Below are 27,461 nucleotides of genomic sequence, written 5' to 3' on the forward strand. Positions count from 1 at the left end.
AGCAATTGCTATGGCCAATCGTTCAGGTGTACCAAGTAGGGGTGGGCCATCCGTCCTTTCCAGGACCGTGAAGGGCGAATCTGCCGACCTCGGCCCTCTTGTGAGCAATGGGGTCGTGCAGAGTGTGCGTCCTGAGATCCCTGAATGCCACGTCGAAGCCGTACTTCCCGGCCACGGCACGAGCACCGGTCAACTCGTAAATCTGACTGGTGATGGCCAGACCCACATCGGCGGCGTTGATCTTGGCAGCAGCCACGCGAACTGCGAACTTGGCACGCTGCTCTTCCGTGATGCTCTGGCGAGGATTGGTGTGCAGGATGGCCGATGCCTCGTCGATGATGGTGTCGATGAAGGAAGCAGTGGCCCAGAGCTTGGCCTGGAGGTCTCCGTAGCCGATCTGGATGTAGGACTCGTCGGTGCCGCGGGCGACAGGCGTAGGCTGGTAAGGCCATCCACGAGTGGTGGCTTTGGTGTAGGCAGCAGCGCGAGCCAGTGCTCCTTCGGCGATACCGAGGTAGAACGAGGTAAAGACAAGCTGGATCTGGGGCAAGTTGAGCGTGTTGTACGCTCCCAATGGTTGGAACTGCTTGTTGACGTATCCGAGGGCTTCGGACCAGGGAACGACGACGTTCGTGATCGAGATGCCGCCAGATTGGGTACCACGCATACCGAGCGTGTCGACCCATTCGTCGCCGTACACGATGCCCGGCTGACGGCTCAGCACAGGAGCGAAAACGTGCGATCCATCAGGAAGAGAGCCTTCGAGAATGGTGACGTCGCTGATCTTGCTTCCGGTCGAGAAAGTCTTCTTGCCATTGTAGATGAGCTTGGAGGGATCGTTTTCATCCTCTCGTGCCTTGAGATCGGCATCTCGAGGGTTGACAGCTCCACCGACAAAGTACTTGTTCTTGGTGATCCATTCCTCGTACTTAGTCCTCTGCTCATCGGTTCCGACGAGGGCAGCGGTCCAAGACCAGAGGTAGTGGTAACCGATCAATTGTCCGAGCGAGCCGTCGCCACGAGCAATGATGCGGATCACCTGGTAGGCCTCCTTCCAGGTCAAGCCTGCGCCTCCGGCAGACTTGGGACCGAGGATGGTGACGAGACCGGCATCTTTCAGCAGCTGAACCTGTCGGTAGGGGACAACGTTACCACGGTCACGGATGGCTTCGTCTTCGTGCAGCAATTGCGAGACCTGTTCGGCACGAGCAAAGACCTCTTCCGGAGTGACGGGGTCTTTGTCGAACTTGGGGTATTGGACCACTTCAGGGTCAGGCTGGATGCGCGATGAGCCCTTGCTAGCGGTGGGTGCGACATTGTCGCCGGCAGCGGTCGTAGCGGTAGGAGCCATTCTGCGTGTAGCTTGTCTAGCTATGGATCACGGTCCAAAGAGGGAAAGGAGAGGAAGGGGAGTGGTTCTGATGAAAGAAGATTGACCTTGCTCCAGGCTCGTGTATATACGCACGAAGCTTAACTTCTCAGGTATCTCAAGGGAAAGCGTGCGACCTTCTGTACTCTGATCGAAGACTAGGGTCGCAGGCGGGGCAAGTCCGCTCCATGTCCCTGATCCCCAAAGGAACGACGATGGCCACAGCCTCTGTCGAGTCAAGGCTGGCTCGCACGGACAAGGCACGCAAAGCACAATAGTGAGAGCCTCGTCGAAGCTTCTCTCCTCGCTTCGTCGCCGCCCTACGGAAGAGCCAAAGCTCGTGCAAATAACCTGAAAAGGTCCCAAGCGGCTTGGAAGCGCAGAAGATTCAGCTTCGAGAAGCAGAGAGCAGTCAAGACTCAAGACGGGTACCGATGGTGTGCCAATCGGCTCGAGTTACAACCGACTGCTCTTGAAGACAAAGGCGAGCAGAGGAATTGGTGATGCTGATCAGAGATCACGCCTTCTACCGGATGGCCCAACGGTCACTTTGCGCCATTCGAGATCGCATCTCCGCTGGCCACATCAGGAGCCTTAGCGAGTGGTGACATCCATCGCCTTCGTTACCAGGATAGCGGGGGCAAGACGCAGGGTCTGTGATGTCCTGATAGGCATTTTGTATTGGCCCTACAGAATTCGTATTCGAACCACTAGCGCGTATTTCAATTTTTGGCGCTTTGTGACAGCCGAACGTGTTTTCGGAACGTTGACGTGCTCGCTCGCCATCCGTCATTTCATTCTTCGCTCGAATTTCGCCATTTCGCATCTGACTTGCACTCGAGATCTCTGGCAAAGACACCGCCTGCATCACCGCACGACCGCACACAACGTTCGGCCTGGATCCCCCGCTTGACCTTGCCTCGCCCTCCAGAAGGCTTCATCGACTCGGCTTGTGCTGCCTTGTGATCGTGTGCGTGCTTCGCCTCGATAAGAAATCATCCGGGCACTGCTCGCGGTAAAAGACGATCTCCGGGCGCACAAGCTCTTGGAGCACCTGTGAACAGAAATCGCAAGGTCGCCGGAGTCACTTGAATTTTGGTGCTAGTGCTCAGAAGGACGTCATGCCGACATGTGGGCTATCCTGTGTGCGACTCTTCTTCTCCGCAGCTTGAGCATCTTGTCCCTTTGTCGTCTCCATGCTTTGCGGAAGATTGTGTCGTGAGTGAGCTTCGAAAAGCCAATTTCAGGGGCGCAAAAGCTTCTTTCTAGATCGAAGACGCTTCCGCTTGTCTTTTCAACACACACGCAAGAGCTCATAGCTACCATCTTCTCTTCCTCGCACTCCGGCCCTTCAGCATCGACGCAATCATCGTCACCAACGTCAACATGGCGGAACTAGAGATCATCGATGCCGAAATCGTCCCGCAGGGCGCTCGCGAGCAAGTGCTTTCGACCAGGCGTGCTCAAAAGGACGACGTTCAAGATGACCTCTCGGCATCCCTCAGCTCGCTGTACCCGGTCTACACACGGGAGGAGCGGGAGGCAGCGTTGCGTCTGCTAGCACCATCCACGCACGACGTAGTCCTCGGCGCTGGTTGGACCAACACTGAGGCATACGAAGATGAGATCGATGCATCACGTCGACCGTCGTCCTCTTCAACTTCATCTTCTGCATCAAGTCCCGCAACGCCATCCTCGCTCTTGCCACTCTCTCAATCAGCCCTGGCGTCACATTCAAACGGGATCGCTGAGCTTACAGACGCTCTGCTCGTTCGTTCCTGCTCACAAGGCTGGTCTCTGTCTTTCGAGCTCACTCCGCACCAGCCAGTCCCCTCAGCCTTGCATCCAGACGAAATTCTCGTTCGCAACGATGCTGTCGGCTTGAACCCTGTAGACTGGAAGTCGGTCTCGTTCAACTTTGGCATCCCTGCATTCCCCTGGATTCTGGGTCGCGACATTGCAGCAACCATCGTACAGCCTCCTGCTGACAACGCGGAGGCATGGAAGGTCGGCGATAGAGTATGGACGTGCGCTGATTCGCGAGAGATGAGGGCGGGTGGATACCAGAGGTTCTCGGTGCACAAGAAGGGGACCCTGGCCAAGATCCCGACCGAGATGGAGGATGCGGATGCGGCTACGTTGGGAACGGGGTTGATCACAGCAGCGGTAGCGCTGTTTGCCTTCTTCAAGTTGCCCTTCGCCCCGTTGACGGAAGTGCAGGGATTGACGCAGACTCTTGACAAAGTCAGCATTGCGGACGCCAAGGACGATCCAAGCGACTGGATCCTCATCTACGGCGGAGGTGCAGTCACCGGAATCTACGCAGCTCAACTCGCATCCATCTCCGGTCTCCGCGTCGCCGCTGTCGCTTCGCCGTCTAACTTTGAATACCTCACGTCGATCGGCGTTACCGCTTGCATCGATCGTCATCAGGGGAACGAACCAATCCTCGCCTCCATCTCGTCCCTTCTCGCCGAACGAGGAGGTCAGATGAGATACGCCATGGACTGCGTCTCGTCCAAGACGTCAGATCTGTGCCTGAATGCTCTCCACGCAAACCCAGGCGGAGCTGCAAAGGAACTCATCTGCCTCGCCGGAAACCCTAAAGCCGATGCTGGGGACGTCAAAGTGCACAAGATCTCCTTTTCGACCACTTTCTACCATGCGGACGGCAAGTTTGCTCGCGAAGTACTGACTTACGTGACCGGCTTGTTGGAACAGAAGAGGCTGAAGCCATGCAGACCAGAGGTGCTGCCTGATGGGTTGGCCGGAATTCGGTATGTATCATGAGCCTTGACACTTCAGCAAAAGTCCTCAGAAGATGTAGAAGATGTTGCTGACTATCTTGCTCTCTCGAAACCTCTTGCCTGCAACGAAACAGCTCCGGACTGGAATTGCTCAGAGAAGGCAAAGCGCCTCGAGCCAGAAAGCTCGTGGTTCGCGTTCAGGACACGCCCGCTGCTGATGTGACACACTTGGGTGTGCGTACAGAGCTCGGCTGGAACGGTGTCGTCTGAACTGCTTCCACGCAATGCTACACTTGTGATTGCATCATGAATGTCTGGCGGTGTTGAACGTGAACAGCGAATGATATCCATCAATTGTGGATGCTGTACATTTTGACGTGAGCGTTAAAATTCAGACGAGCTTAAAAACGCACGGACTGAGTGTTGTTCTTGACATGCGTGTGCGTAATTCTTCTTGTCCCTCCTCCTCCTGCTTTCCCCTCGTCCTGCCATCCATCATTCTATCCACTACACCACCCGCATCATGGACACCCTACCCTCAGACCTCGCCAGCACATTCCTATCCCCAGCCCCACCTCGTCTGACAACCGCCCAACGGACCGCCATAATCACTAGCGCCGAAACCTTCGTGAAAACCGCCTTCGCATCCCACGATCCTTCGCACGACTACCACCACATCAATCGCGTAAGGCTCCTAGCGCTCTCACTCACCCAATCACCCGACATCCTCGACTCTCCGCCTCTCGACCTGCTCGTCGTTGAGCTCGGTGCGCTCTTCCACGACCTCACCGACTCGAAATACAACTCCTCCTCCTCCACACCCAACGCCGTCCTCGCACCGTTCTGGAGCACCCTCTCACCGCCGGACATCGTCACTGCTTCTCAAAGACAGCTGGTGGAGAAGATCGTAGGCAACGTATCTTGGAGCAAAGATGAACGTCGTCGAGCGCAGTCCGCTTCGCACCTATCCGCGATTGATATCGAGCTGAACGAATGGCTGTCCTCGTGCGTCGAGTTTCACTGCGTCTCCGATGCCGATCGGTTGGACAGCATCGGTTCCATCGGCATCCTCCGATGCGCTGCTTACAGCGCCAAGATCAATCGTCCGCTGTACATTCCCCCGAACAACCCGCAAAACGACCCAGTCCCACCGGCAGAACAGTCCGAGGGGTACAACGGGAGCGCCGTGGCTCACTTTTACGAAAAGCTGCTGAAGATCAGAGGCGACAGGTTGTACACGCAGAGGGCGAGGGAGGAGGCGGACAGAAGGCAGGGGATGATGAGAGGATTTCTGGATGAGTTGAGCTTAGAGTGGCTGGTCGCGAGCCAGGGTTGTGAGTTGGTCAGGTTGCAGCAGGAGGAGGAGGAGCTGCAACACGAGGAAGCCGAACAATTCGCTTTCCAGTAATAGAATTTGAAACGGGGTCGAGACCAGACGGTCACAGACCCTTACTCTCGAGACCTTCAAGTGACAAACGCAACGATTCACAAATGCAATGGTATCGTATATTCACTTCTTACGCACCCACCCCCCTAGGCAAACAAGCTCGTCTCTAACCCCTGTCCACCGAAACTCGTGATGCAGATCAGATGATCCTCGCTGGCAGAGACGATCCTGGTCAGGTTGAAATCCACATCAAAGATCCTCGCACGATGACAGCGGATGTCTCTCAAGCACCTCCCCACCGCTGGCCCCGTTTTCCTCGTCTCCCCCTCCCCGTCCCGCTCCTCTCCACCCTCCTCCGCCGGCGTCTGATCCACTCCCTGTTCCACGTCCATCTTGTGCTCCACCCCCTCATCCAACCTCCAAACCTTGATCAAACGATCATACCCACCACTAACCACCAACCGCCGCTGCTCATCGAACGCCACCGTCCGGACCAACATGTGATGTTCGCCCAACACGTGCGTGCACTCGCCCGTCTTTGTATCCCACACCCTGATCGTCTGATCGTTGCTGCCGCTGACCAACGTGGTGCCCCTAAACACGATGCACGCCAGTCCCTTCGAGTGTCCGTTGAACGTATGCAGCTTCTCGCCGGACTCGAGATCCCAGAGGTACATCGATCCTTCTCCCGAAGCGGAGACGATTCGGTTTCCTCGCAGGTCGACGGCGTTCACGGGGCCGGTGTGCGAGAACTTTCTCCACGCGACAGGTGGTGTGGACGAAGACAGGTCGGAGCGACGCCATACTCGGACGGTGGCGTCTTTGGAACCGGTGACGATCCAGTTTGCGTCAAAGACGATGTCGAGCACGGCGGAGGTGTGATCGCGTAGAACGCACAGGACGCGGTCGGATTTGTCGTGCACGAGAGCACCGCACTCCGCATCGACGTTCGAGGGTGTCGGAGATTCCGTAGTCGGCGTCGACGGCTTTTGAGTGGCCAAGATGCTGGCGAAATTCCAGACAAACACCTGACCGTCCGAAGAGACAGATACGAGGATCTGATCGTCGTACTGCAGAGACAGCACCGATGCAGTGTGACCTTTGAGGATGTGCTTGCAAGCACCCGTCTCGACGTCCCACACGCGGATGGTTCTGTCTCTGGATCCGGAAACGAGCTTGCCAGCTGTTCCCGTTCCTACACCGTCATCTTGTCGGATGCAGTACACCGAATCCTGATGTCCTCGCAGGAATCGCTTTGTCGGTTCGAACCACTTCCTGTCCCGGATCGCACCGCGAGCAACACCAGCTGCTCCAGGAGTCGGTGGTCCGCTGGTCTCGCTCGTCGTCGAAGAAGCAGAAATCGTTCTTGCCATCTCCCCTCCCCCTCTCTGACGACTAATCCCCGCCGCATCCACCTCCGTTTTCTTCAAAGTCGGCCTCATCCACCTCTGCTCCAACACGTATCTGTCCTTGTACAATCTGGTCCAATCCAAACTCGCTGCGAAGAATTCCTCCGCCTCGGCCACCTCTGCGAAGTGCAACGAATCTGCCGAGGGACGCCTCGACATGCTGATCGACCCTACACTGCCTTGTCTCGACAGCGGGGTGTGGCTTCCATCGTATGAGCCGAAGTAGGACGAGTTGGCTGCCGCCTCTTGGGCACGTCTGGCGCCCGCCGGTGTAGACGGAGCACCTCTCGCCGGGCTAAGAAACAGCCCGAACCGGCCTGTTGCCGCAGTAGGCGAGCGAAGCGGACTCATCGCAGCAACAGCCCTACCCGTATCTACGTCCACTTCGCGCTCCCCGGACGTGTTCGTCAAACTCAACCCCGCCAAATGCGGGAACGACGGAATGTGCAGTGTCTCCCTCCAACTCTTCAGCGCCGCCAACCGATCGAGGTACGGACTCGAAGTGGACGCTGCCTTCCTCTGTTCCTGCAGCCGTCGCAATCGGTCCGCTTCCTCCTTCGCCGCCGTTCGTTTCGCTCTCGCTTCGGTACGTTGCAGCTCGGCCTGATGCTGCACGACCAGCGGTGCATCCTCTCGTATCGCCCAGCCTGGTTGCGAGAAGAACAGGTGTCTCCAAACCGATTGATCCATCGCCAGCGCCCTCCATCTCTTGCAGACCAGAGAGGCGCACAGCAGATCGGTGTGCGATTCGAGCATGAACACGATGCACAGCGAAAGCTCCGGCGGGAGGAGCGAGAGGAAGTCGACGCCTCCAGAGATGTCTTGTCGGTCGACGGTTTTGCCCTTTGTCGAGTAGCGGGATGGGGAATGCAAGTCTCCGTCGACGTAGCACGCTTCGTCGTCGATGGAAAGCGAGGCAGACGTTGCTGCGGCGAGGTCGGATTCGACATGGTCGGATGCACAGCTGACGTACGAGCGACCGCTCCAGGAGACTCTTTCGCGACGCAAGGCGCCACGTGTCTTGGCAGAGTGAGACCGTAGCATAGAGATGGATAGCAGGTCGTTGGATTCGACAGGTGAGCCGGGACGTGCTGTGAAGTAGCCGTCGGCATCGGAGGAGATGCTCATCTGCGAAGGCGTCCGAAACATGTCGTCTGTGGTCGACGCTGCACCAATAGACAGCAGCGGACCATCGGACCGTGTTGTGCTGCCAGCTGTGTTGGCGGGTCGGATCGGTGGGCCTTTGGTTTGCTGAGTAAGCTTTCCTGTCTCTGCTGCCGGTAAGGTTGACGATGCGGGCTGCTCGACGTCGGTTGTCTGTTCTTCGCTGCGAGGACTGCTTATGTTGGTGGGTGATGCGGAACCGCCATCCTCAAGATTTGCAGAATTACTATCGCTGTTCTTCCTGCTAGTACCCGGACTGCGTACCGAAAGCGGCGTGATCGATCCACTCGTCCCCGATCTCAGCATACGTCTCCTCCCGCCTCTCTCTGACGTTTCCGCACTTGTCCTGTCGCCTTCTCCCTCTTCTCTATCCAGTTCATCCGGCGAGCTGAGCGGTGAGCAAGCAGTCACGCTCCTGAACGAATGCACTGGACTCGACATCGTCGGCCTTCTGTAAGATCCCGAAGCAACATCATCATCCGCAATTAGCGCAACGCTGTTACTGGGAGGCGAACGCAACACTTCTTGCACCTCTCCCGCCTTCGGATCTGGTACAGATGCCATGATGGAGTCGCAACACACCCGCAACTGTTTCGGTGCGGGTATCTCTAAAGGTGCTGTAGCATTGTATGGTCCGCCGCCGGTCGTGTGAGGTCGGAGAATCGCGCGCTGATAAAAGTCGATGATGGTTCGGTGGCATCGGTGTTTTTGGCCACCGGCTGAATTGCAACTCGGTCGTGCATGAAAAATACACACCGCCACCTCGGCTCCATAGAAACAGAAAACAAATTTGGCGCGCACGCACGTCACAGGGGCCAATACCCTTCGTCTCATTCCCAAGGCATCATCCACCCTGCGCTCGCATTCTGTTTCACACTCCTTCGATCTTTCTCAGCATCGCACTGATAAACCTGGAATGATGCGGAATGAAAGTGTTGCAGGATAACGACAGTGACAATATACCGAATGAGTGACAAGATGTGTGGATGGCATCAGTAAACCTGCCGTGATGCGGCATATGAAGAGGCTTCCATCCCTCGGCCCAGTCCAGCGCCTAATGGTGCCGATGGAGCGTAGGAGCCTGGTGAGGGTGCGCCCAAGCCTGCGCCGTACAGCGCCCTGGCAGCTCCCTGCTGCTGCTGTTGCTGCATTGTGAGCATGGGATCGTTGGGGCCCAGCGGACCAAGCGGGCTGGTCGAGCCGTTGGAGCTGCCTCCATAAGGCGAGCGCCTTCCATCGCCCCATCCACCCTGCCCGCCTGCATTCAGATAGGCATCGACGTTCGACGCTGGCATCCCATCACGGTACCCTGCTGGACCACTCGGCATTTGCACTCCCTCTGGCATGACCGTAGCCGGATTCCTACTGGCGCCGTTGCTAGGCGTGTAGCGACTCGCTCTCCTCGCATCGCCTTTACCAATACTCTCTACACGGCGCAACGGCTTGGGAGCGCCTCCGCCGTTGTTGTTGTTCGACGTGGTCCTACGCATCTGCGATCCGCCGGTAAAGTCCGTCGAGGCCTCGCCCTCCTGCAAAAACATGGATTTCCGGTAGGTCCCTGGTCCCACGCTGTCGATCCTGCTGCGTCGCATCGCGGAAGAGTCGGTGGACGCCTGGTTTTGGTGGTAGCGCGAACGACGGTTCTTGGAGCTCGACGGAGGTGGACCGCGAAGGTAGGCTCGCTGCTGTGGTTGATCTCGCGCCGAGCTGTTGCGGCGTGGGAGTACGCCAGGTGGTGCGCCCAGATAGCTGCTGCGGTGTTCGTGCATTTCCGGAGACACTTTTGGTGCACCTCCGTTGATGGCGTTGTGGTCAAAGATTTGGCCTGGAGTGAAACCCGAGCCGTCGGGCATGATGGATCCGGACGCAAGCGCGTGACCCGACTGAGGAGAGTCGTACGACTCGTCCGGATGCGGCTGGACAGGTGGATGCGAGCCGCTGACGTTTCGTCGAAAGGCGGCTGATGCCGCTGGACCTGGGAGCTCGATGCCGCTGCTGGCGCCTCGAGCGTGACCATTGGCTCGAGACGGAGCGAACCGGCGCGAATCGTCGCCGTTGAAGCTTCCGGCGCTGTTGCTGGGGATCATTCCGAAGCCGCCGTTCTGACCATGCGCACCGTTACCGCCGAGCATGCCGTTGGAACTGCCAAGTGAATCGTCAGCTTCTTCGTAGCGTCCACCACGACCCATGGGCTGAACCGAGTCAAGGAGACCAACGTTGGGGTTGGAGACGTCGTGCATGGAAGGAGCAGCAGTGCTATAGCCGGCGGTCGAGCCGTAGCCCGCTGCTGATGGTTGGAACATGGCCTTGGCGTGAGCCTGTGGGCGGGCATCGGAACGCGGACGATTTGCATACTTGCATGTGATGCCGACAAGCACGAACAGCAGAAAGACACCGATGAAGCCGCCAAGCATGATGGCGACTACAGGTGCTTGAAGACTCGAAGTTTGCGTTCTGGCGATCACATTTGACTGGTGAGCGCCCGCAGTCGTAGAGGCGGACGAGGTGGCGGCAGCTCTGGCAACTACAGTGGCGCGTCGGACGACTTGCTTGACAAAGCCTCGGGGCAAGTCGTTTTGAAGCGACATGGCGGAGGAAGGTTCAACGTCAAGACGTCAAGACTCGACCTTTGCCTTCCGATGATGCAACCGAGCCGTTTGCGACCAGTACTATGAGCGTCTTGAAGCTGAAGTAGAGCCTCGTGGGTGGAAATGACAACGATCAACAGACGCGATGCAGTGAAGATGTGGGCCAAAGAGGGACGATGCGTGGCAAGGCTGGAGCAGAGCAACTTCGGAGGTAAGGTGAGAGAGAGAAAGAGCGAGGAAGGGAGGTTGATTTGATATAGGTTCCGAGAGCTTGAAAACAGAAGCAGCAGTTGGAGGCAATGCAGTTTATAGGAGCTAGCCTCGTCGAGAGGTGGCGCCAACGAACGAGAGAGATTTCGAAAAGAGCGTGAAGGGTGCGAGTTGCCCAAAGCGAAAAGATGAGCGAGGGTGGTAGCTGTGTTGTGAAAGAACGACCTTGCCAGAAGGATGGATAGAGACAGTGCTCGATTGCGAAACCTGTGCTGAACGTGGCTGGAACGGTGATCTGAGTTGGTGTCAAACCTTGTACTAGCAAGGTGTTGGGTGCGCGTTGGGAAGAAACTGGGAGCAGAAAAACAGGAAAGAGTTGGTAGTGGAGAGGACGAGACGATGAGTGTGCAGACGTGACTGCTTTTCGTTGATGGTGATGGTGGAGAAGTGATCAATGTGAAGAAGGCCGTAAGGCGGAGAATGATGGAACACGACGAGGCTACCAGAACACATCCACCAAGAAAGGAGAAAATCAGGCTTGCGGACGCTGAGAACGGCAATGAGGCTCAACAGCACGGCGCGGTCGGGTTGGAATGATTTTGACAGCGTTGCCCGCTTTGCTTCCCTTCGGATTTTTTCCCACACTGGACCAGTCTCTTTCTCGCTCGCGCTCTGTGCTCCGAGCCACATGATCCGCATGGACGCGCCGAAGGACGGCACCAACTCAAAGATCAACACCCAAACATAAGTATTATAAAATAAAATAAAAATAAACAAATCCCGCCAAGCGTGTTTCTCTCTCGTCGTGGGCGGCGTCGCGGCCTCTTTCCCTGCGGACAAGACCCGTTCGTTATTGTTCTTCTGCACCTGGCTGGACACCCTCTGGAAGCTCAAGTCGCCAAGTTGTCGATCATGACAGCGTCATCTCGGACTGGCCCTCAATAAATGGGACTTGAATGACCCGAAGAAGAACGCGGCTTGAGGCAGAGCCTTGTTCCCATCAAAGACGACTGCGGCGGCAAGCGGGAAGCTTGGTTGAAAGCAGACATGCAGGAGCCTCCGGCGTCACAGGACGACACGCTGCCACGCCCACCACGGTCGAGCATGCAGATCGAATTCAATGCTGCTTTTCCCACACCAAAAGCTTTGAATCGCAGCACGCGGTCGGTTGTGCAGTACACCGTAAGTCACCACGCGAATCCTCGGCAGGATTGACAGCGCTATCCTGACACCCTTGCAGACGACAATCGCAGAGAGAAGCAGCGCACGCAAGCACGCTGCTGCAGTGTATCAACGCCACGCCAAGCGCCCTTTCGCGTCCCGCTGCTGCGACTCTGCGGCCTCTGTCACTTTTAGGCGGGCGTAACCAACACGCGCTTGCATTTGAAAATCGTTTCCTCGACGCCGAGCCCAATTTCCTATTCTTTCGCTCGAATCAATACCAATTCTATACAATGCGATGTCGATCCTTTTTTTAAATGTAGGATCTGCAGAACCAGAACACCAAACGCTGGTTGGCTTGCTGTGCTGTCACAATCCCTGCAACGGCGTTTTATCTTGCAGACCCTCGGTCAACCAACTGGACCTTCGGAATGGAATGCATGTGACATCGGCACCTCGACACGGCGTGTTGGTTATAGGACCGCTGTGCTCAGTGCAGCTCGGAGCTTCTTGCATCGGGCCAAGACTTTTGTACCGCCAACATGTCGATCATCTGCAACTTGTCGATCCTTTCTATCCTCAACCTCACGCGCGAACCACCGACACAGCCGCGGGAATCGCAATCTCTTCATTCTAATCTCATATGTATTGAAGCAAGCCGTCACAGCCGCTCGTATTCAGCATGGTCCACAGACATGGCAAATCGGGAAGAGAATATGTGCGCTGCGCTTACAGATAAGTCACCTGGGTGCCCATCCTGATGGTATCCATGACTTTTCTCCAGATCAGGAAGAGCCAGTTGAAGCCAACCACTCCACCTGGCGTCGAACCGCTCTTGCCCACCAGCTTGCTTCTCGCATCTCGGGCAGCCGCATTCCTCCTCGCCCCGCTGCCGCTCGTCTTTGTAGCCGCCGCACCCTGCGCCGCGGGTCGACGTGCCACGCGATAGAACACGATCATCATCACGATGGCCGACATCAGCCATGTCCTAGTCTGGTTGGTTCTGCGGAAGTCGAACATGGCCGTGATAGTTGAGAGGAGTGAGGTTGACGATGCGCCGCTGGATGCCAAGTCTCGTTCCGGCTTCTTCCTGTTCGCAGAAGAGCCAGTCGCGGAGCTCGATCGATGGTCTCCTTCCATGTATCGCGACAGATGAGCTCGAGTGGACGCATAGCCGCTGTCATCTTTGAAGCGATGCTCCTTGGAAGAGGCGGCAGCACCGGCTTCTGCCCCGTTGCTGCGCGTCGACCGACGAGAATGGTTCGAAGCAGCCGATGTGCTGCTCTCGTTTCCTGCGTCGAGATCCGACGAACGAGACGAGCTCGAGCGACGCAGCGAGCGACGCTCCGACTTTGCTTCATCCCTGGCTGCACTCGCAGCGGCAGCACGCGTGGAGCCGGGAGATACGGCCGGGCTGGTCGGTGAAGAGGAGCTCGACTCGGCAGCTGCACCATTGCGGGGCGAAAAGTAGGCGGGTGACTGGCTACGCTGTCGACGCGATCGTGATCCTGCCTCGGAGCTCGAGCCCGACGAGCCTGGTGGAGAGTCGAGGGTGCCTCGAGAGCTGCTACGAGAGCTTGCGCTGGTCTTGCTACCTGCTGCCGATGACGAAGCGGTCTCAACATCTGTGCCTTTGTTTCCTGTCAGAAAGTTGCCGATGCCGGATGCCAGGTCGCGTGCCTTGCCACCGACCTTGCTCGCGCTCTTGCCAGCAGTTACGGCGGCTGCGGCTGCCTCCTTTGCTTGCTTCTCTTCCGCCTGCCGCTTCGCCTTCTCCTGTGCGTACGTCCTTTGTGCATTGGCGAGAGCCTCCTGTTCACGTTCGGATTGGCCAGTGAGATGTGCTTGTGCTTCGTTGATCTGCTCGAGCAGGTCGAATTTGATCGACTCGGCCAAACTCGAATAGCCAACAAACTCTCGCGCGTACTCCCATTCGCCCAGTCGCGAGGCTAGCACGTGCAGAGAGTAGAGACCCACGATCTTTTCGTAGGCTGCTGCAGCCTTGGGCGTAGGAGGAGCGGCGCCGAACGCAGAAGAGAACGAGGCGAGGTACCACTCGGCGATCAAGCGTGCTGCATTGGTTCCGGTACGTGCCGCGGGGTTGAGCGCGTCCAACCGAAGCGCTGCAAGCACCGCGGACGAGATGACGGAAGCGGGCAGCTCGATCGCCAGATGGATGGTTTCGGGTGTGGGATCGAGCGATGGCGCATCGGCCTCTCCGGACGTCTGCGTGCACAGACGTAAAGCTTCAAACCACAGGTGACTGATCAGGCTCTGGGGTTGCTTGGATAGAAGGAGCACGATGCGATCGATAGAAGCGGCGTCCGAGGGAGAGGAAGTCTTGATGTGTGTGAGCTTGTCGTGGATGCCAGCTGAAAGTTGCGTGTCGGTATAGACCTGGGTAAAGACAGTGAGGCGCAAGATGGCGACCTTCCCAACGAGCTTTTGAACGTCGAGGTCGGAATCGCTGAGGATTGCTGAGGCGGTCAAGCTGCTTCCGAGCTGATTGGATGAGGAGAGCAGGTCAGCTGCGTGCTGGCTCTGAAGCAGTGCGGTCTGGAGATCCTTGGCGAGGAAAGCTCTGGCTGCTTTTCCGTAGTGCGTCTTGGCCGTCTTTGTTCTGGAGACAAGTTGAGCTTCTTCGTTGGACGAAGCAGCGGAAGCGGGTCGTTTGAGATCGGATGCGGATGCTGAGATGGACTGCGATAGCGAGAGATCCGCAGCCGCTACGCCAAGGCGGCTCGGCTCGGAGGCCGTGGATGCCGTCGAAGCAGTCTCTGGGACGGGCATCTTCCTTGCTCTTTCGGATGGCGAAAGGGAAACCCTGTCGATGGTGAGGTGAGAGTGGTCGGGGAGAAAGAACAATGTGGAGAAGGTGTCTGTGCGTGAGAGAAGGGCAGTTTTGGTTTCCGGTCCAACTCGGTCACTCAGCCGGACGCTGAGCTTGACTCTCGCGCGGAAAGGCCAAGTGTTGTGGGTCAGGAGGTCTCGCGTGACTCTCATTTTTGTGGAGCAATTTACTCGGTGAATTTCCCTTTCACTTTGATTCCAGGGTCCCCACCAACGACAAATTACACCGACGTCGATTTGATCTGTGCTCTCATCACAAGTCCCATCATCGTTCGTCGGTCAAGGATGATCTGCACATGACGGCGAGTCGCACTCCAATACGCTGAATAGCATGACAGCGAACGCAGATTCGGATGCGGAGGCTGTCGAGGCCATCACGGCCGCCTTCTTATCAGCTCCGACAGCAAAGCAGCGTCTACTCACCCAGCTCATGAAGAGCACCGACAACCGCTTTCAAGAGTTCTGCCTCCATCTCACACGGCAAGACTGTCCCGACGCCGGAGCATGCCAAAAGCTGCACTTCAAGCCTGTGATGTATCCACAGACTGACGCCGCCTACGGCCACTGCAGCTACCTCAACACTTGTCATCGGACCACATCGTGCAAGTATCTGCACTTCGAACTCGACACGGATCCACCTCAGCCGGCCTTTGCGTTTCAGACGACAGATGCACGCCACACATACGAGCCTGACTCGGAAGAGGCGCACGAGATCGGGCTGATACATCCATCTCGAGCGCTCAAAGAGAACGGTTTCGATCAATGGATACGACCATCGTCATCGACGTCAGCGCAGCAGGAAGCACAATGGATCGACTGCGACCTCAAAAACTTTGACTATTCGATGTTGGGCAAGTTCGATATCATTCTGGCGGATCCACCGTGGGACATCCACATGTCGCTGCCGTATGGTACGATGAGCGACGATGACATGCGCTCCATGCCTGTGCCCGTGCTTCAGGACGAAGGACTCATCTTTCTCTGGACGACGGGTAGGGCGATGGAGCTTGGACGCGAGCTGCTTGCGCACTGGGGCTACACTCGCATCGACGAGTTGATCTGGGTCAAGGTTGGGCAGACACAGCGTCTCATCAGAACGGGTCGTACGGGACACCATCTCAATCATACGAAAGAGCATTGCCTCGTAGGTGCCAAGGTGCGCTCCACCAACACCACCACCCACGATCGTACGCATGCAGAGGGCGGCAGCAATCCCATCCCGGGCTCCACACAGAGGTACGTCGGCAGCCGTGAAGCAGGCGTGCCACCACCACTGCCTGATTGGGTGCATTGCGGCATCAATGCCGATGTCATCGTATCCGAAGTCAGGGACACTTCGCGCAAGCCGGACGAGCTGTACAGCATCATTGAACGGCTTTGTCCCGGCGGTCGCAAAGTGGAGCTGTTTGGTCGCAAGCACAATTTGCGCAAAGGGTGGTTGACGTTGGGAAACCAGCTCAATTCGGACCACGTGTTGGATTCCGGCTTGCAGCAGCGCTTGAGAGATTTCAGAGCGAGACCCGCGGCGCAACCATATTCGGGGCGCTACACAGACGCTACCCACATGCAGCCTCGTGTGCCACCACCATCGGTTGGCCTGTATTGACACACAGAACCAGAATACCCAATGCCAACGTACAGAACTTGTAGTGTGCGCAGATCGCCTTCGTCTGTTGTGTCGAGATGTGGTCGAAGTTGTTCCAGAGTGGACACCTCAGGAGCCGCTGATTCACCGAGTGGAGCCGACTTTTTTGCTTAGCCGCGACCTATTTCACGGGCATAAAACATTCAGGGTTCCAGACGCGCACGGTACACGGTAGCTCTTGGCCGGCTTGCCATGGTTGCCGAGTCTTGGCCGCTCGCTCCCTCTAGCATATATTGGAAGACAGCATTACGGGGTTAAGACATGCATACAAAAAGACATCGGAACGGTCCCGGTTCTTAAGCCTTCGACTACCATCACCCGTTCTCCCTTTTATTCTCGCCTTTGCCATTGATCGAATCTCGATCCAACCATGCCAGGACTATCGCTCGCCGGACGGACCGCCTTTATCACCGGCGGATCTCGAGGCATCGGTCTCGAGATCGGAAAATCGCTTGCCTCGCGCGGCGCCAACGTCGTCATCGCTGCCAAGACGGCCAGCCCGCATCCCAAGCTGCCCGGCACCATCTACACCGCGTGCGAAGAGATCGCCGAATCCGCCGCTGCATCCGGCTCCAACTCGTCGGCGCATCCGGTCCAGCTCGACATCCGAGACGCTTCCGCGGTCGAGAAGGCCATCGACGACGTCGCCTCGAAATTCGGCGGTCTGGATATCCTCATCAACAATGCGTCGGCTATCAACATGACCCCTACCAAGGATTCGTCCGTCAAGTCGTACGATCTCATGAACGGGATCAATGCACGAGGGTCTTGGCTCGTATCGCGGTTCGCGCTGCCGCACCTGCTCCGATCCGCTGATCAGGGCAACAATCCGCACATCCTCACCCTCTCACCCCCGCTAAACTTCAACACCCTCTCCACCACTCCTGGCCCTTCCAACCCTCCCTCCATCTTCCCGCATCAGATCGCCACCACCGCTGCCGCCTACACCATCGCAAAGTTCGGCATGTCCCTGCTCACCCTAGGTCTCTCCGCTGAAACCATCTCCAAGATCGGCGTAAACTCCCTCTGGCCCTACACGCTCATCGCCACCTCCGCCATGAAGATCGTCTCCAAGGACGCCGCTGTGCAGGAGCGTAGATGGCGCAATCCGAACATCGTCGCGGAAGCAGCGGCCAGGGTGGTCGAGGAAAACGCAGCGAGTTTTACAGGCAAGTTTTTGGTAGACGAGTTGTATCTCAGAGAAAAAGGTTTCTCTCTAGCAGATATCAAGAAGTTCAACGTCGACGAAAGCACAAAGTTGGAGGACCTGGCGGAAGATCTGTACATCAGTCAGGAGTTGAGAGATGCTATCGAGAAGAGCAGGAGATCCTAAGTTCGCTCAGGTCAACGTCTCTTTGCATCCTCGGACGTGCGAATGAAATCTCGCGACACTCTCGATTCACAGGCTTAAAAGATCATGGTGTAACTGAACGATCACATTCTAGTCACCAGAAATCATAAAAGTAGATCCATCTCTGTCTCTGCCATGACGGCTTTTTGCTTGGCATCTCTACGGTGCGCTTTTCTCATTTTGTTCCTTCTTTATTCGAGTTCAAAGATCGCCTCTTCCTCATCTTCCTCCGCCGTCACGACGGGAAGCGTCAAGGGCGAGTGCGGAGCAGCAGCCGAGCTGCCTGCCCTCAGTCGATGCGTTGCTGGATGCTGGGCATATCTGGCCGTGCCCGTACCAGTCGCATGCTTTTGAGCGCCCCCTTCGGGAATAGCAATACCTCCCTCGCCAGCGCCAACGCCAGCGACTCGATGCGAGCCGATCGCGGAAAGCGAAGGCGAGAAGGGAGAGCCGACGCTGCCACTTCCCGGAGAGCCAAACGTGCCATTGCCGAGCTGACGTTCGGCAAACGAGCCGCTCAATCGATGGCCACCAATACCGCCAACGCCGGCGCTACCCACTGCAAAGCTCAGCGGGCTGCGGTGGGGCAGCACTGAAGAAGGGGCAGTGGGGCCAAGACCGTAGTCATCCAGGCTGCCAGGTACGCGCAGACCACCAGCAGCGCCGTTGCTAGGCTGCGAATTTTGTGGGGAGAATGCGATAGCAGGAGACGATGCATCGGCGTTGCTCGCGCCTCCGCCAATAGGTGCAATTCCAGCGCCAACATGTTGGCTGCCAGAATCTCCTGACCGTCCGGTGCGAAGATGAAGTCTGCTGAGACCGGCTGCCAATCCCTGCGGCAGGCTCTGTCCGGGTGCATGATAAGCTGCCGTGCGGCTCGCTGACGTCGACAAGCCCGACGTACCTTCGCGGAACGCGATCGAGTCCAGCCCGCTCGTGGGACGTCCGCTGCCGAAAGGACTGAACTCTTCGCCTCTGCCATGGTGCTGTTGCTGTTGCTGGAAGCCGGCGGACAGGTTGCTTGACTTGGCGCGCTCGGCACCGATCGCCGAACGACCAAAGCCAAGCGAAGACCCGAACGCAGGTGCTGCTTGCGACGGCATGCTCTGTGCCACCGTGACCCTCTCGTCATTGCCCGCGAACGAGCTCGAAAGACGGTTGCTGCGCCTTCGGCGCTCTAGCTCTGCCGGAGTTAGTAAGTCCGAAAGGCTCGACGGTAGGAAGTCTTCTGCATCCTCCATCTCTTCTTCAACTCTACTGCCGCCAATGGGTCGTGAGGTGGCGCCGGAGCTGATGCCGCCCCACGCCTTGGCAGCGTCGTCTGTCCTGCCCGTGCTACGAGCTCCAAAATGATCGCGATTGCCTCGCGAAAAGGGCCCGGCACCACCTTCGTCGTCTTGGCTGCCGCTGAAGAAAAGGGCGTGGCCGCTTGGGTGGCTGAATGGGCTTGTTCCAAATGCGCGAGACGCGGATGTTCCAAACGCGGCCGCGGCCGAATCCGTGCCTCCGAATGACTGAGCTGCCAAAGAGGCGCTCAAGCTCTGCGAGAGAGTGCTAGGTCGTCGGAAGGAAGTGCTGCCAGTGAACGAGGTCGAAAAGGATGGATCCTGTGCACCTTCGAAGCCGGCACGGGCTGGATCCATGGCGTTTGAAGGAGCAGCTGTAGCAGGGGCGGAAGTCTGAAAATCGTCTGGCATGCCAAAGGGAAGGTCGTGGTCGCGCGTTGTGAACGACGCCTTGCGATTGTGCATCTGTGATCCGAGTGACGTGTTGGCTTGGGCGGGAACAAGGTCGTTGCGGTTGGGCGTGCCCTGTCGAGATTGCAAAGGCAGCTGCGATGCCATTTGGACTTGTTGCTGGACTTGCTGAGCCGACACTTGTCGCTGCGTCGGGTGCGGCATCTGACCTGCCTTGGGCGGACCCGATTGTAAGGTTGCAGGCTGCGATGCTTGTACGCCGGCGCTGAGACCGACCATCTGCTGCTGCTGTTGCGAGTTGGGCGCCTGAGGAAGCGGCTGTCCATGCTGAGCAGCTCGCTTGTTCTTGCGATCCATGCTCATAGGTTGACCTGGCAGGACGTGCGCCAAGGCACATTTGTGGCCGAAGCGGCAGCTGCCCTTCAGAAACCACTGGCAAACGGACTTTTGCCCACCGTCTCCGGGGAGGGTGTGGGCGAAGGGACAGGATGCGCCGGCCGAACATCCATTACTCCGAAAAAACTTGCAGGGAACTTGACCGAGCGCCTCCTTCTTCTTGGAGCTCAGCTTCGCGTTGGCAAGTGCGCTCCCGATATCTTTGTCATCAATCGACTCGCCACGGTGGTGAGAGGTAGCGCGCTCCCTCGACTCTCCACTAGAGCCCTCGACTTCCGGATCGGAGCTTACTGCCTCGTCGGCTACGCGTGGCTTCCGACCGCGGCCCTGCGCATCTTCGCTGACCGGCCCTTCGGTCGCCTTTGCGGCAGCGGCAGCTTGCTGCTCTCTTCGCGCCTGTTCGATACGGAGCTTCCTGCGACCTAGCTCGGTGTTGAGGCCAGACTCGGCCAAGATTTCCCAATCTTCTTTGACGATCTGCGGCTTTGGCGGGAGTTGAGAGACGCCGGCGACAGTGGCAGGAATCGTCGAGTTGGTCGGAGGAGTAGATGCTGCGGGCGAGCTGGCAGCTTGGGCGTTCGCGATCGATACGGCTGTCTTGGAACCCAACGTGGCTGGTGTCGCGCTTTTCTTTTCGGGAGACGCCGACCGACCTCCACGCTTTTGACGGAAGGCTTCTTCCCTGAGCGGATTGCCTTCGAGTAGCAAGCAGAGCACTCTAGCTTTGCATCGTCCCTCCATTTTGGTGATGTCGGCAGAAGTCGGACGATTGAGGACGCGAACAAGTTGACGAGCTGGGATCCCCGCCGCCGGTGTCTGTGGATCTTGGGTCGAAGGTGCAGGATCGACATTGCCGATCGCCTGGTCGAAGGATTGAATGCGCCGAGAGCCGAAGAACGCCTCGATCTTGGTGAGATCGTCAAGCTCACAGCCAGACAGGTTGAGGATGGAAAGATGTGAAAGAACCTGACTCGACCCGTTGGCGATGTCATGCGCTGCGAGCACGTCGTCGCCAATGCCGCATCCTTGCAGGCCGAGATCTTCCAGCGATACGAGGTGCTGGAAGAGAGTTGCTGAGACCGGGCCGCGAATGCTGTTGTGGCCGAGGTTGAGCGTCCTGAGGCTTGTCGGCAGCCGCACCAGAGAAATGTCGTCACTGACATCGCTGGGCCCGCCGCGTCGTTTCGCAAGGTCAGGAATGCCCAAAGAAGCATTCGAGATGCGATTGTAGCTGAGGTCGAGGCTGCGTAAGGAGCGCATAGGCGTATTGACATGGGCATCCGGGTCAGCAACGAGCAGCTTGCGGTCTTTCTTGGATGGCGACAGACCAGCCCAGACGCCGTTCTCCTGCGCAGCATTGTCTTTGTCCCACGCTTCCCGCTCTGATCGGGCGGAGCCAACTAGCTCGTCGCTCCAGAAAGTCTGGATCTTGTTGTGGGAGAGGTCGAGAGTGACGAGATTGTCGAGGGCAAGCAAACAGGCAGGAAAAGCGGTGAGACCGTTCTTGGCGAGCGTCAGGTTTGTGAGGGCGGATAGCTGGAGGAAGGTTGGCGGAAGGGCGATAAGCTTGTTGCTGTGAAGCTCGAGGCGTTTGAGACCACGAAATTCGGCCATCTCGTCGGGGAGCGATTGCAGTTCGTTGTTGCTCAACTGCATTGTGTGGACTTCTTCGCGCATGTACCAAGGCTGTCGGTCATCTTCCGGTATCTGCAGGAACCACGCGGGAGGTTCGTCGGCGAGGAGCGAGAGGAGCACGGGTGGCACCTGTTGCAGCGACGGCGACCGTGAAGATAGATTGATCCTGCCTATGAGCCCGAGACAGAGCAAGTCGAAAGCAATAAGGTCGTAAGAGGGAAGTAGGTGAGCGAACTGCTTGCAGCCAGTGCTCCTTTGCGCGGCAGGCAAGCAGGCAGCCGACAGAGCCGATCGCCGCAATGTGCAAGGTACGTACCATTCTGAATGCTGAGACGAACGATGTCATCTTCCGACTTTTGAGTCAGGTCCATGGCCGGCGTCGGCGATGCCGAGCTGCGGTTGGCGTTGAGTGACGTGATGGATCTGGGCGACGGTTTCGGAGAGCCAAACGGGCTGGCTATGGAAGCATCGAGATCACGACCAAAGTGAGGCAGCTGGCTATCATCGTTAGGCAGCGCAGGACTGGGCTTGGTGGGCGACGAGGAACGAGAGCGATGCTCCGCCCGTTTGGCGGCCAGAGCGGCGCGCACCGCTGCGGACATTCGTCGTCGTCGTCGAAGCCTCGAATCCTACCGAATTGGACGAAATCTGCCGGTTTGCCGCCTAAAGCCTGCGGGTGGAAACAATCCGCTTGTTGATAGATGGGCGGTGGAGCGTCGCGAGAGGCGGTCGGAGACGATCTCAGAAGACAGAGGGAAGGGGGTGACAAGGAGAACAGCACGATGCACGCATAGACCCCACTCGCGGTGCGTTCAGCCAAGCAGGCGCGACCCTGGCTTTCTTGACACCGGCTAACTTTACGGGAGAGCTCGAACGCAAAGCAACACACGACAAGACTGCCAGAGCGGCTCGCTTATTTTATTCGTGAGTTCCAGAGCACGGTGGAAGGTATATTCGTGGCACATGGGTGACTCTTTTTTCAATCTTTGTGCCTTTGTGTTCCGAAGAAGCTTGCACACACAGAGCGGGGTGAGTCGGGTCCAACCGTTCTGCTCGCCTCGTGTCGACGCAACTGCAGGTGACGCTCCAGTGGCAGACCTTGCTTGCTCTTGTTCCGTGTAGGCAGTCGGCAGCACGTTGCGTTTGACATGCAGCAGCATCCGATACGAAGTTGCTCACCTTGCAGCCAATCATCGTGCAAAGCTGCTTCCCACGTCAGGTCAATTCGGCGGGGCTAGACAAAATTCTAGATACACACGGAACAGTGGCCTAACACTTGCACGAAATCGTCGACCTGTCTCGGCAGCTTTTGTCGAGCTCCATGTACAACAAGTTCTTCTGGTTTCGTCGAATGGGACTTGCGAAGTATAATCGTTGCGTGCATCATGATACTCAATTGACAAGTTGGGACCCGGCTACGGATGCGATGTTGGTGAGAAGCATCTTTCGGCGCTTGGCAAGTCGATCGCGGTCGATCGCCTGCGTCTCTTCGTCCTCCTCTTCTGCAGCCTGTGCTCCATCCTGCGTCGCCGAAGGATCGGTAAAGATGAGCGAGATGAGCTCGGCAATCTTCTTCTCACCAATCTCTGCCTCGGCACGGCTGCCCCATCTCCACTCCCACACGATGGATTCGTCGTCCGCACCGTTTGCCCGGCCTGCCGCACCGCTGCCACGACCCCTCCGCCTGCCCTGACTCTGCGCTTGGTTGACAGCAGCGTCGATGAAGTCGATCCCGACATCCGATTTCTGCTTCTCCAGGTAGGATTGCTTGATCATGGTGTTGAGGAAGCCCTCGAGCGTCCCCTGCGTAGCTCGTGCCCTTGACTGTGTCTGCGTGCTTTGCGAGCCGCTCGACCCCGATCCTTGTGCTGGCCCTGTTCCTCGCAGGGCGGCCGGAAGGGTGGTATGAGAATGGAGGTGGAGGCGACGTAGATACATGTGAAGCGTAGCGTCGGTGATCGTGCGTCCGTTGACGAGTATGAGGGCCAAGACGATGTACAAAAGACCCATCTCCCCATCCTGGCGATCGGCACGGCTCCAGTCGACGGCCGATTTGACTTCATCTGCTGTCTGCCGTCTGCGCTGCGATGATGATGAGGAGGAGCCGCTTGACGAGCTGCTATGCGCAAAAGCTTTGGTGAGTTCGTCGTCCGCGCTGACTAGCTCGCTGATCATGTCAGGTGACAGGGTCGATTGCAGCATCCAAATGTTGGAGCCAACTCCTCCGTCTACCGCAGAAGACTCCTCGGGCTGCTTTTCGCGTGAGCGCAGACCGTTCGCCGAGGACGAAGCTGCGCGGAGCACCTCCTGTGCCTGCTTGGCCAGTTGCGCATTGTCCGCTCCGGCACGACGAACTTCGACCATCTGAAAGCCAAATGTGCGGTAGAGCATCTTTTGGGCAGCATTGAAGACGGGAGCGAAGAGGCGACTGGTCTTGTCATTGAGGATGTTCTTGCGGATATCGTCCTTGGTGATCTTGGATCGCTGATACTCGCAGGCGAGAGCGTATCTGACGAGTTCGGCAGCTTTTTTGTTGATCTCGGCGTCGCCCGCATCCTGAGCATTCCTGAGAACGGTATCCGTAACGGGGATCTCCTTCAACGACACCCTGGATGCTGGAGAACGGCGGTCGGCATCTGAAGATGATTGGGAATCGTCGAGCTGCGAGTCGCGCGTGTTGGACGAGGAGTCTTGCGATTCCTCATCCCGTCTGCGGCGTCCGGAAGAGATAGGAGGCGGATCCCGCCCGCGACGTTGGGATCCATAAGTCGCCATACTGACGTTTCTTGAGCGTCAGGAACGTAGTGACTCTTGAATGATTTGAATGAGGCTGCTGAAGGTGGAAGAGAAGAAGAGGAACGATCATACAAGCGCATCCGCGCTCGCAATGATACGGTGCCTTCGAGAGAGCTGAGTTCGGGTTTACCTTTCCCTTCCAGAGTGTAACTTATGTCTCAGAGCGTGATTGGAGAGTGTTGGTCTTCCGCCGCCGTGTCCTGGCAGCTCATGCAGGTCGCGGAAATTGATCAACGCGTTATTGAGCAGGATCTAACAGGTCACATCAGTGCTTCGCGCCACCATTCTCGAAGCTTTCTCTCTGTGTTCCGGCGTGTCTGACGAGGACGAACAGCGCTTGAAATGGCCAAGCGAGGAACGGCTTCGGCCAATTGGTGCAATAATGCATGCAGGAGGTGCCGCTCTGCATTCCTTTTCAAAGGAACAGTCAGACGATTGCAGACCGAGACGGAAGCCCTTGCAGCTGCGTCAAAGCGTCCTCTCGAAGCACGATCTTGAATGCCCATTCTGAACGCAAACTACTGTCTGGACGCTAACGCGGAGTCTGGACGTGTGGGATCGGCGGCGCTTCCGTATTCATAGGGCCGACCGTGAAGCAAGTACAGCAGTGGTGAAGGGTCGGGTGATGTTCAAAATCCGTATGGTTGCCGCTCCTTCGGTCTGGACGCAGCCCCGTCCCGCATCTCGGCGCTCCACGTCGTTGCGGCTGAAATTCGCGTCTCTTGTGGTTCTGTAGCCAAAGACACATCTCGGCGAGACCGTGCGAGAAGGGCTTCTGTCCTCGTCATTCAACCCTCCCTTTCACCGTCTCCACCACCTTGAGCAACGTCACTTCCGTCTCGTGCACTCGCGCATCCTTCGCATCCTCTACCAGGCGCACTCTTGGTCTCGCTCCTTGGCATTACCTTCTATCGCATTGCATCATTTCGATTGTCTCGGCGCCTTTTTCCTTCTCGTCATCCGTCTCTGCCGGCAGAGCCTTTCATACCGGACGATCCACTGATCAAGCCATCAAATCATTCCTGCAGGCTTCTCGGATCTTCTTCCGACGCCATTCCGATCGCCTCAGGAGGCCGTTTGCAATCTCTGACCTGTCGGGTATTCTATCGGCCCCTCCGAGACAGCTCGTCTGTCTACCCACACCACTCGGCGCCTGACAACCGTTCAGAGCGCTCGAACGTCGCGCCATCGCTTGACCCGCTCGGTCCTCGCTCACCCGCAACCATCATCTGCTTCATCACGATGCGCAGCATTGGTCCTTCAGCATCGACGCTGCGGTCGCGGCTCGTCCGCGTTGCCACCATCACTATGCTGCTTTGGACCGTGGCAACACATGCAGCGCCAGCACCCATCGATCGACCAGGCTACCTTCCACCAGAGGCACAGACGCCCGCCGAATCAACACAATCTTCGCTCACGCAGCAAAAGTGGATCGGACTCACCCTCGCCATCAGCAGTTCGCTCGCCATCGGCACCAGCTTCATCATCACCAAAAAGGGCCTCATGGACGCAGCAGATAGGCACAACGGCCTCGCCTCGGATGGTCACACCTACCTTCAGAATCCCATCTGGTGGGCCGGTATGGCCACCATGATCGTCGGCGAGGTCGCCAACTTTGCTGCCTACACCTTTGCTCCACCCATTCTCGTCACTCCTCTCGGTGCCCTCAGTGTGCTCATTGGCGCCATCCTTGCCTCTTTCATCCTCAAAGAGGAGCTTGGTCGTCTCGGAAAGGTCGGCTGCACCCTCTGCCTTGTCGGTACCGTCATCATTGTCGTCAATGCGCCAGAAGACAAGGAGATCCAGACCATCGACGAGATGCTCAACTACGCACTCCAGCCTGGCTTCCTTTTCTACTGCACGTTTGTGCTCGGCTTTTCGCTCTTTATGATCTTCCGCATGGTGCCAAAGTACGGACGCAAGACGCCGCTCGTCTACATCTCCATCTGCTCCCTCATCGGTTCCATCTCGGTCATGAGCGTCAAAGGTCTCGGTGTCGCTCTCAAGCTCACATTTGCCGGAAGCAATCAGTTCACCCATCCTTCGACGTACTGCTTCGCCATCGTCGTGGTGGTCTGCATCCTGACGCAGATGAACTACTTCAACAAGGCCCTCGATCAGTTCTCGACCAACGTCGTCAACCCGATCTATTACGTCTTCTTCACCACCTCAACGATCCTCGCGTCCGTCCTGCTCTTCCAAGGCTTCAACACAACGACGGCACCTGCCGTCTCACTTCTCGGCGGTTTCATCGTCATCTTCACTGGCGTCTACTTGCTCAATCTCAACCGCATCATCGACCCTGTCACCCAACAGCCTCGAATGTCGCTCGTCACGGGAGAAGGCACAACGCGCCTCTCAGAGCAGCACGAGCGTCTGCTCGACCAGCAGCGCGCCATGAGCAGCTTCGCCAATGGCAGAACAAGTCTCAGCGGTCCTGCAGGGCGTAGTGCCACACTGTTCGGACACGGCAGACGAAGCAGCGCAGGCTCATCGGTACTTTTCAGCGCCTACGAAAACGAGGAGGCGCTGGGGCTTACACGACTAGATGAGGACGAGTACGACGAAGACGTTCGCGATACTTCACCCATGATCCGTCAAACCAAGACGCACTCTGCTCGTGCCAACGACGTCAACGGTCACGGTCCATCAGGGGAGGCGACGACGCGAACACAACGCCAGCACAAGCGACAAAGCTTGATCGACGATCCGACGCCCAACTACGAGCACGGTCGATGAAAGCATCGGTCTTCGAAGGGGTGAAGACTTCACGCTGTGGTGCGGAACACTACCAGAACATGTGACGTTGGGCCACAGACGCGGCGCATACAACGCTTGACTGTGTTTCGCCGTGAGCCCATGCTTCGTAGCCTCCTGCTTCCTCTGCGCATATACCGCATCAACGTGCACCAAGGCTTGCCGAGCCGGCTTCGTCGCATTTTGCGCGATCGTTCGCATCCTTGATCTGCTTTTCCGCAGCTGCACCTTCTTGCACTGTCCACACAGGACGCTGACTGTATCACTATCACACGCACGAATCATCAATTTCGTCCAAA

The 27,461-nt window shown here is 57.5% G+C and overlaps 14 protein-coding genes across 14 annotated transcripts; 6 read left to right on the forward strand and 8 right to left on the reverse strand.

The window, feature by feature from the left end:
• Nucleotides 1–22: 22 nt before the first annotated feature.
• Nucleotides 23–2,237, reverse strand: PHSY_005156 (hypothetical protein; the record flags this gene model as incomplete). Its single annotated transcript, XM_012335767.1, has 3 exons — nt 23–1,371; nt 1,438–1,689; nt 1,997–2,237. The coding sequence occupies 3 exons, from the start codon at nt 2,235–2,237 to the stop codon at nt 23–25; spliced, it is 1,842 nt and encodes a 613-aa protein (XP_012191157.1).
• Nucleotides 2,238–2,498: 261 nt separating this feature from the next.
• On the forward strand, nt 2,499–4,159 carry PHSY_005157 (protein TOXD; the record flags this gene model as incomplete). The annotated part of the gene is made up of 2 exons (XM_012335768.1): nt 2,499–2,587; nt 2,725–4,159. The coding sequence occupies 2 exons, from the start codon at nt 2,499–2,501 to the stop codon at nt 4,157–4,159; spliced, it is 1,524 nt and encodes a 507-aa protein (XP_012191158.1).
• Nucleotides 4,160–4,639: 480 nt separating this feature from the next.
• Nucleotides 4,640–5,524, forward strand: PHSY_005158 (hypothetical protein; the record flags this gene model as incomplete). Its single annotated transcript, XM_012335769.1, has 1 exon — nt 4,640–5,524. The coding sequence occupies one exon, from the start codon at nt 4,640–4,642 to the stop codon at nt 5,522–5,524; it is 885 nt and encodes a 294-aa protein (XP_012191159.1).
• A 125-nt stretch (nt 5,525–5,649) lies between these two features.
• PHSY_005159 (hypothetical protein) lies at nt 5,650–8,382 on the reverse strand (the record flags this gene model as incomplete). Its single annotated transcript, XM_012335770.1, has 1 exon — nt 5,650–8,382. The coding sequence occupies one exon, from the start codon at nt 8,380–8,382 to the stop codon at nt 5,650–5,652; it is 2,733 nt and encodes a 910-aa protein (XP_012191160.1).
• A 686-nt stretch (nt 8,383–9,068) lies between these two features.
• PHSY_005160 (alkaline phosphatase) lies at nt 9,069–10,664 on the reverse strand (the record flags this gene model as incomplete). Its single annotated transcript, XM_012335771.1, has 1 exon — nt 9,069–10,664. The coding sequence occupies one exon, from the start codon at nt 10,662–10,664 to the stop codon at nt 9,069–9,071; it is 1,596 nt and encodes a 531-aa protein (XP_012191161.1).
• Nucleotides 10,665–11,192: 528 nt separating this feature from the next.
• Nucleotides 11,193–11,573, reverse strand: PHSY_005161 (hypothetical protein; the record flags this gene model as incomplete). The annotated part of the gene is made up of 1 exon (XM_012335772.1): nt 11,193–11,573. One exon carries the CDS (start codon nt 11,571–11,573, stop codon nt 11,193–11,195), a length of 381 nt encoding a protein of 126 aa, XP_012191162.1.
• Nucleotides 11,574–11,921: 348 nt separating this feature from the next.
• PHSY_005162 (hypothetical protein) lies at nt 11,922–12,481 on the forward strand (the record flags this gene model as incomplete). Its single annotated transcript, XM_012335773.1, has 2 exons — nt 11,922–12,056; nt 12,359–12,481. The coding sequence occupies 2 exons, from the start codon at nt 11,922–11,924 to the stop codon at nt 12,479–12,481; spliced, it is 258 nt and encodes an 85-aa protein (XP_012191163.1).
• A 283-nt stretch (nt 12,482–12,764) lies between these two features.
• On the reverse strand, nt 12,765–15,038 carry PHSY_005163 (hypothetical protein; the record flags this gene model as incomplete). The annotated part of the gene is made up of 1 exon (XM_012335774.1): nt 12,765–15,038. One exon carries the CDS (start codon nt 15,036–15,038, stop codon nt 12,765–12,767), a length of 2,274 nt encoding a protein of 757 aa, XP_012191164.1.
• A 178-nt stretch (nt 15,039–15,216) lies between these two features.
• Nucleotides 15,217–16,491, forward strand: PHSY_005164 (hypothetical protein; the record flags this gene model as incomplete). Its single annotated transcript, XM_012335775.1, has 1 exon — nt 15,217–16,491. One exon carries the CDS (start codon nt 15,217–15,219, stop codon nt 16,489–16,491), a length of 1,275 nt encoding a protein of 424 aa, XP_012191165.1.
• Nucleotides 16,492–16,900: 409 nt separating this feature from the next.
• Nucleotides 16,901–17,863, forward strand: PHSY_005165 (gluconate 5-dehydrogenase; the record flags this gene model as incomplete). Its single annotated transcript, XM_012335776.1, has 1 exon — nt 16,901–17,863. The coding sequence occupies one exon, from the start codon at nt 16,901–16,903 to the stop codon at nt 17,861–17,863; it is 963 nt and encodes a 320-aa protein (XP_012191166.1).
• Nucleotides 17,864–18,072: 209 nt separating this feature from the next.
• Nucleotides 18,073–22,211, reverse strand: PHSY_005166 (adenylate cyclase fragment; the record flags this gene model as incomplete). The annotated part of the gene is made up of 2 exons (XM_012335777.1): nt 18,073–21,779; nt 21,926–22,211. 2 exons carry the CDS (start codon nt 22,209–22,211, stop codon nt 18,073–18,075), a joined length of 3,993 nt encoding a protein of 1,330 aa, XP_012191167.1.
• A 255-nt stretch (nt 22,212–22,466) lies between these two features.
• PHSY_005167 (hypothetical protein) lies at nt 22,467–22,769 on the reverse strand (the record flags this gene model as incomplete). Its single annotated transcript, XM_012335778.1, has 1 exon — nt 22,467–22,769. The coding sequence occupies one exon, from the start codon at nt 22,767–22,769 to the stop codon at nt 22,467–22,469; it is 303 nt and encodes a 100-aa protein (XP_012191168.1).
• A 232-nt stretch (nt 22,770–23,001) lies between these two features.
• Nucleotides 23,002–24,384, reverse strand: PHSY_005168 (hypothetical protein; the record flags this gene model as incomplete). Its single annotated transcript, XM_012335779.1, has 1 exon — nt 23,002–24,384. One exon carries the CDS (start codon nt 24,382–24,384, stop codon nt 23,002–23,004), a length of 1,383 nt encoding a protein of 460 aa, XP_012191169.1.
• Nucleotides 24,385–24,615: 231 nt separating this feature from the next.
• On the forward strand, nt 24,616–27,144 carry PHSY_005169 (hypothetical protein; the record flags this gene model as incomplete). Its single annotated transcript, XM_012335780.1, has 2 exons — nt 24,616–24,664; nt 25,382–27,144. 2 exons carry the CDS (start codon nt 24,616–24,618, stop codon nt 27,142–27,144), a joined length of 1,812 nt encoding a protein of 603 aa, XP_012191170.1.
• Nucleotides 27,145–27,461: the final 317 nt, after the last annotated feature.

The sequence above is a fragment of the Pseudozyma hubeiensis genome (genome assembly GCF_000403515.1).
Source record: "Pseudozyma hubeiensis SY62 DNA, scaffold: PHS47, whole genome shotgun sequence".
Taxonomy (NCBI): domain Eukaryota; kingdom Fungi; phylum Basidiomycota; class Ustilaginomycetes; order Ustilaginales; family Ustilaginaceae; genus Pseudozyma; species Pseudozyma hubeiensis.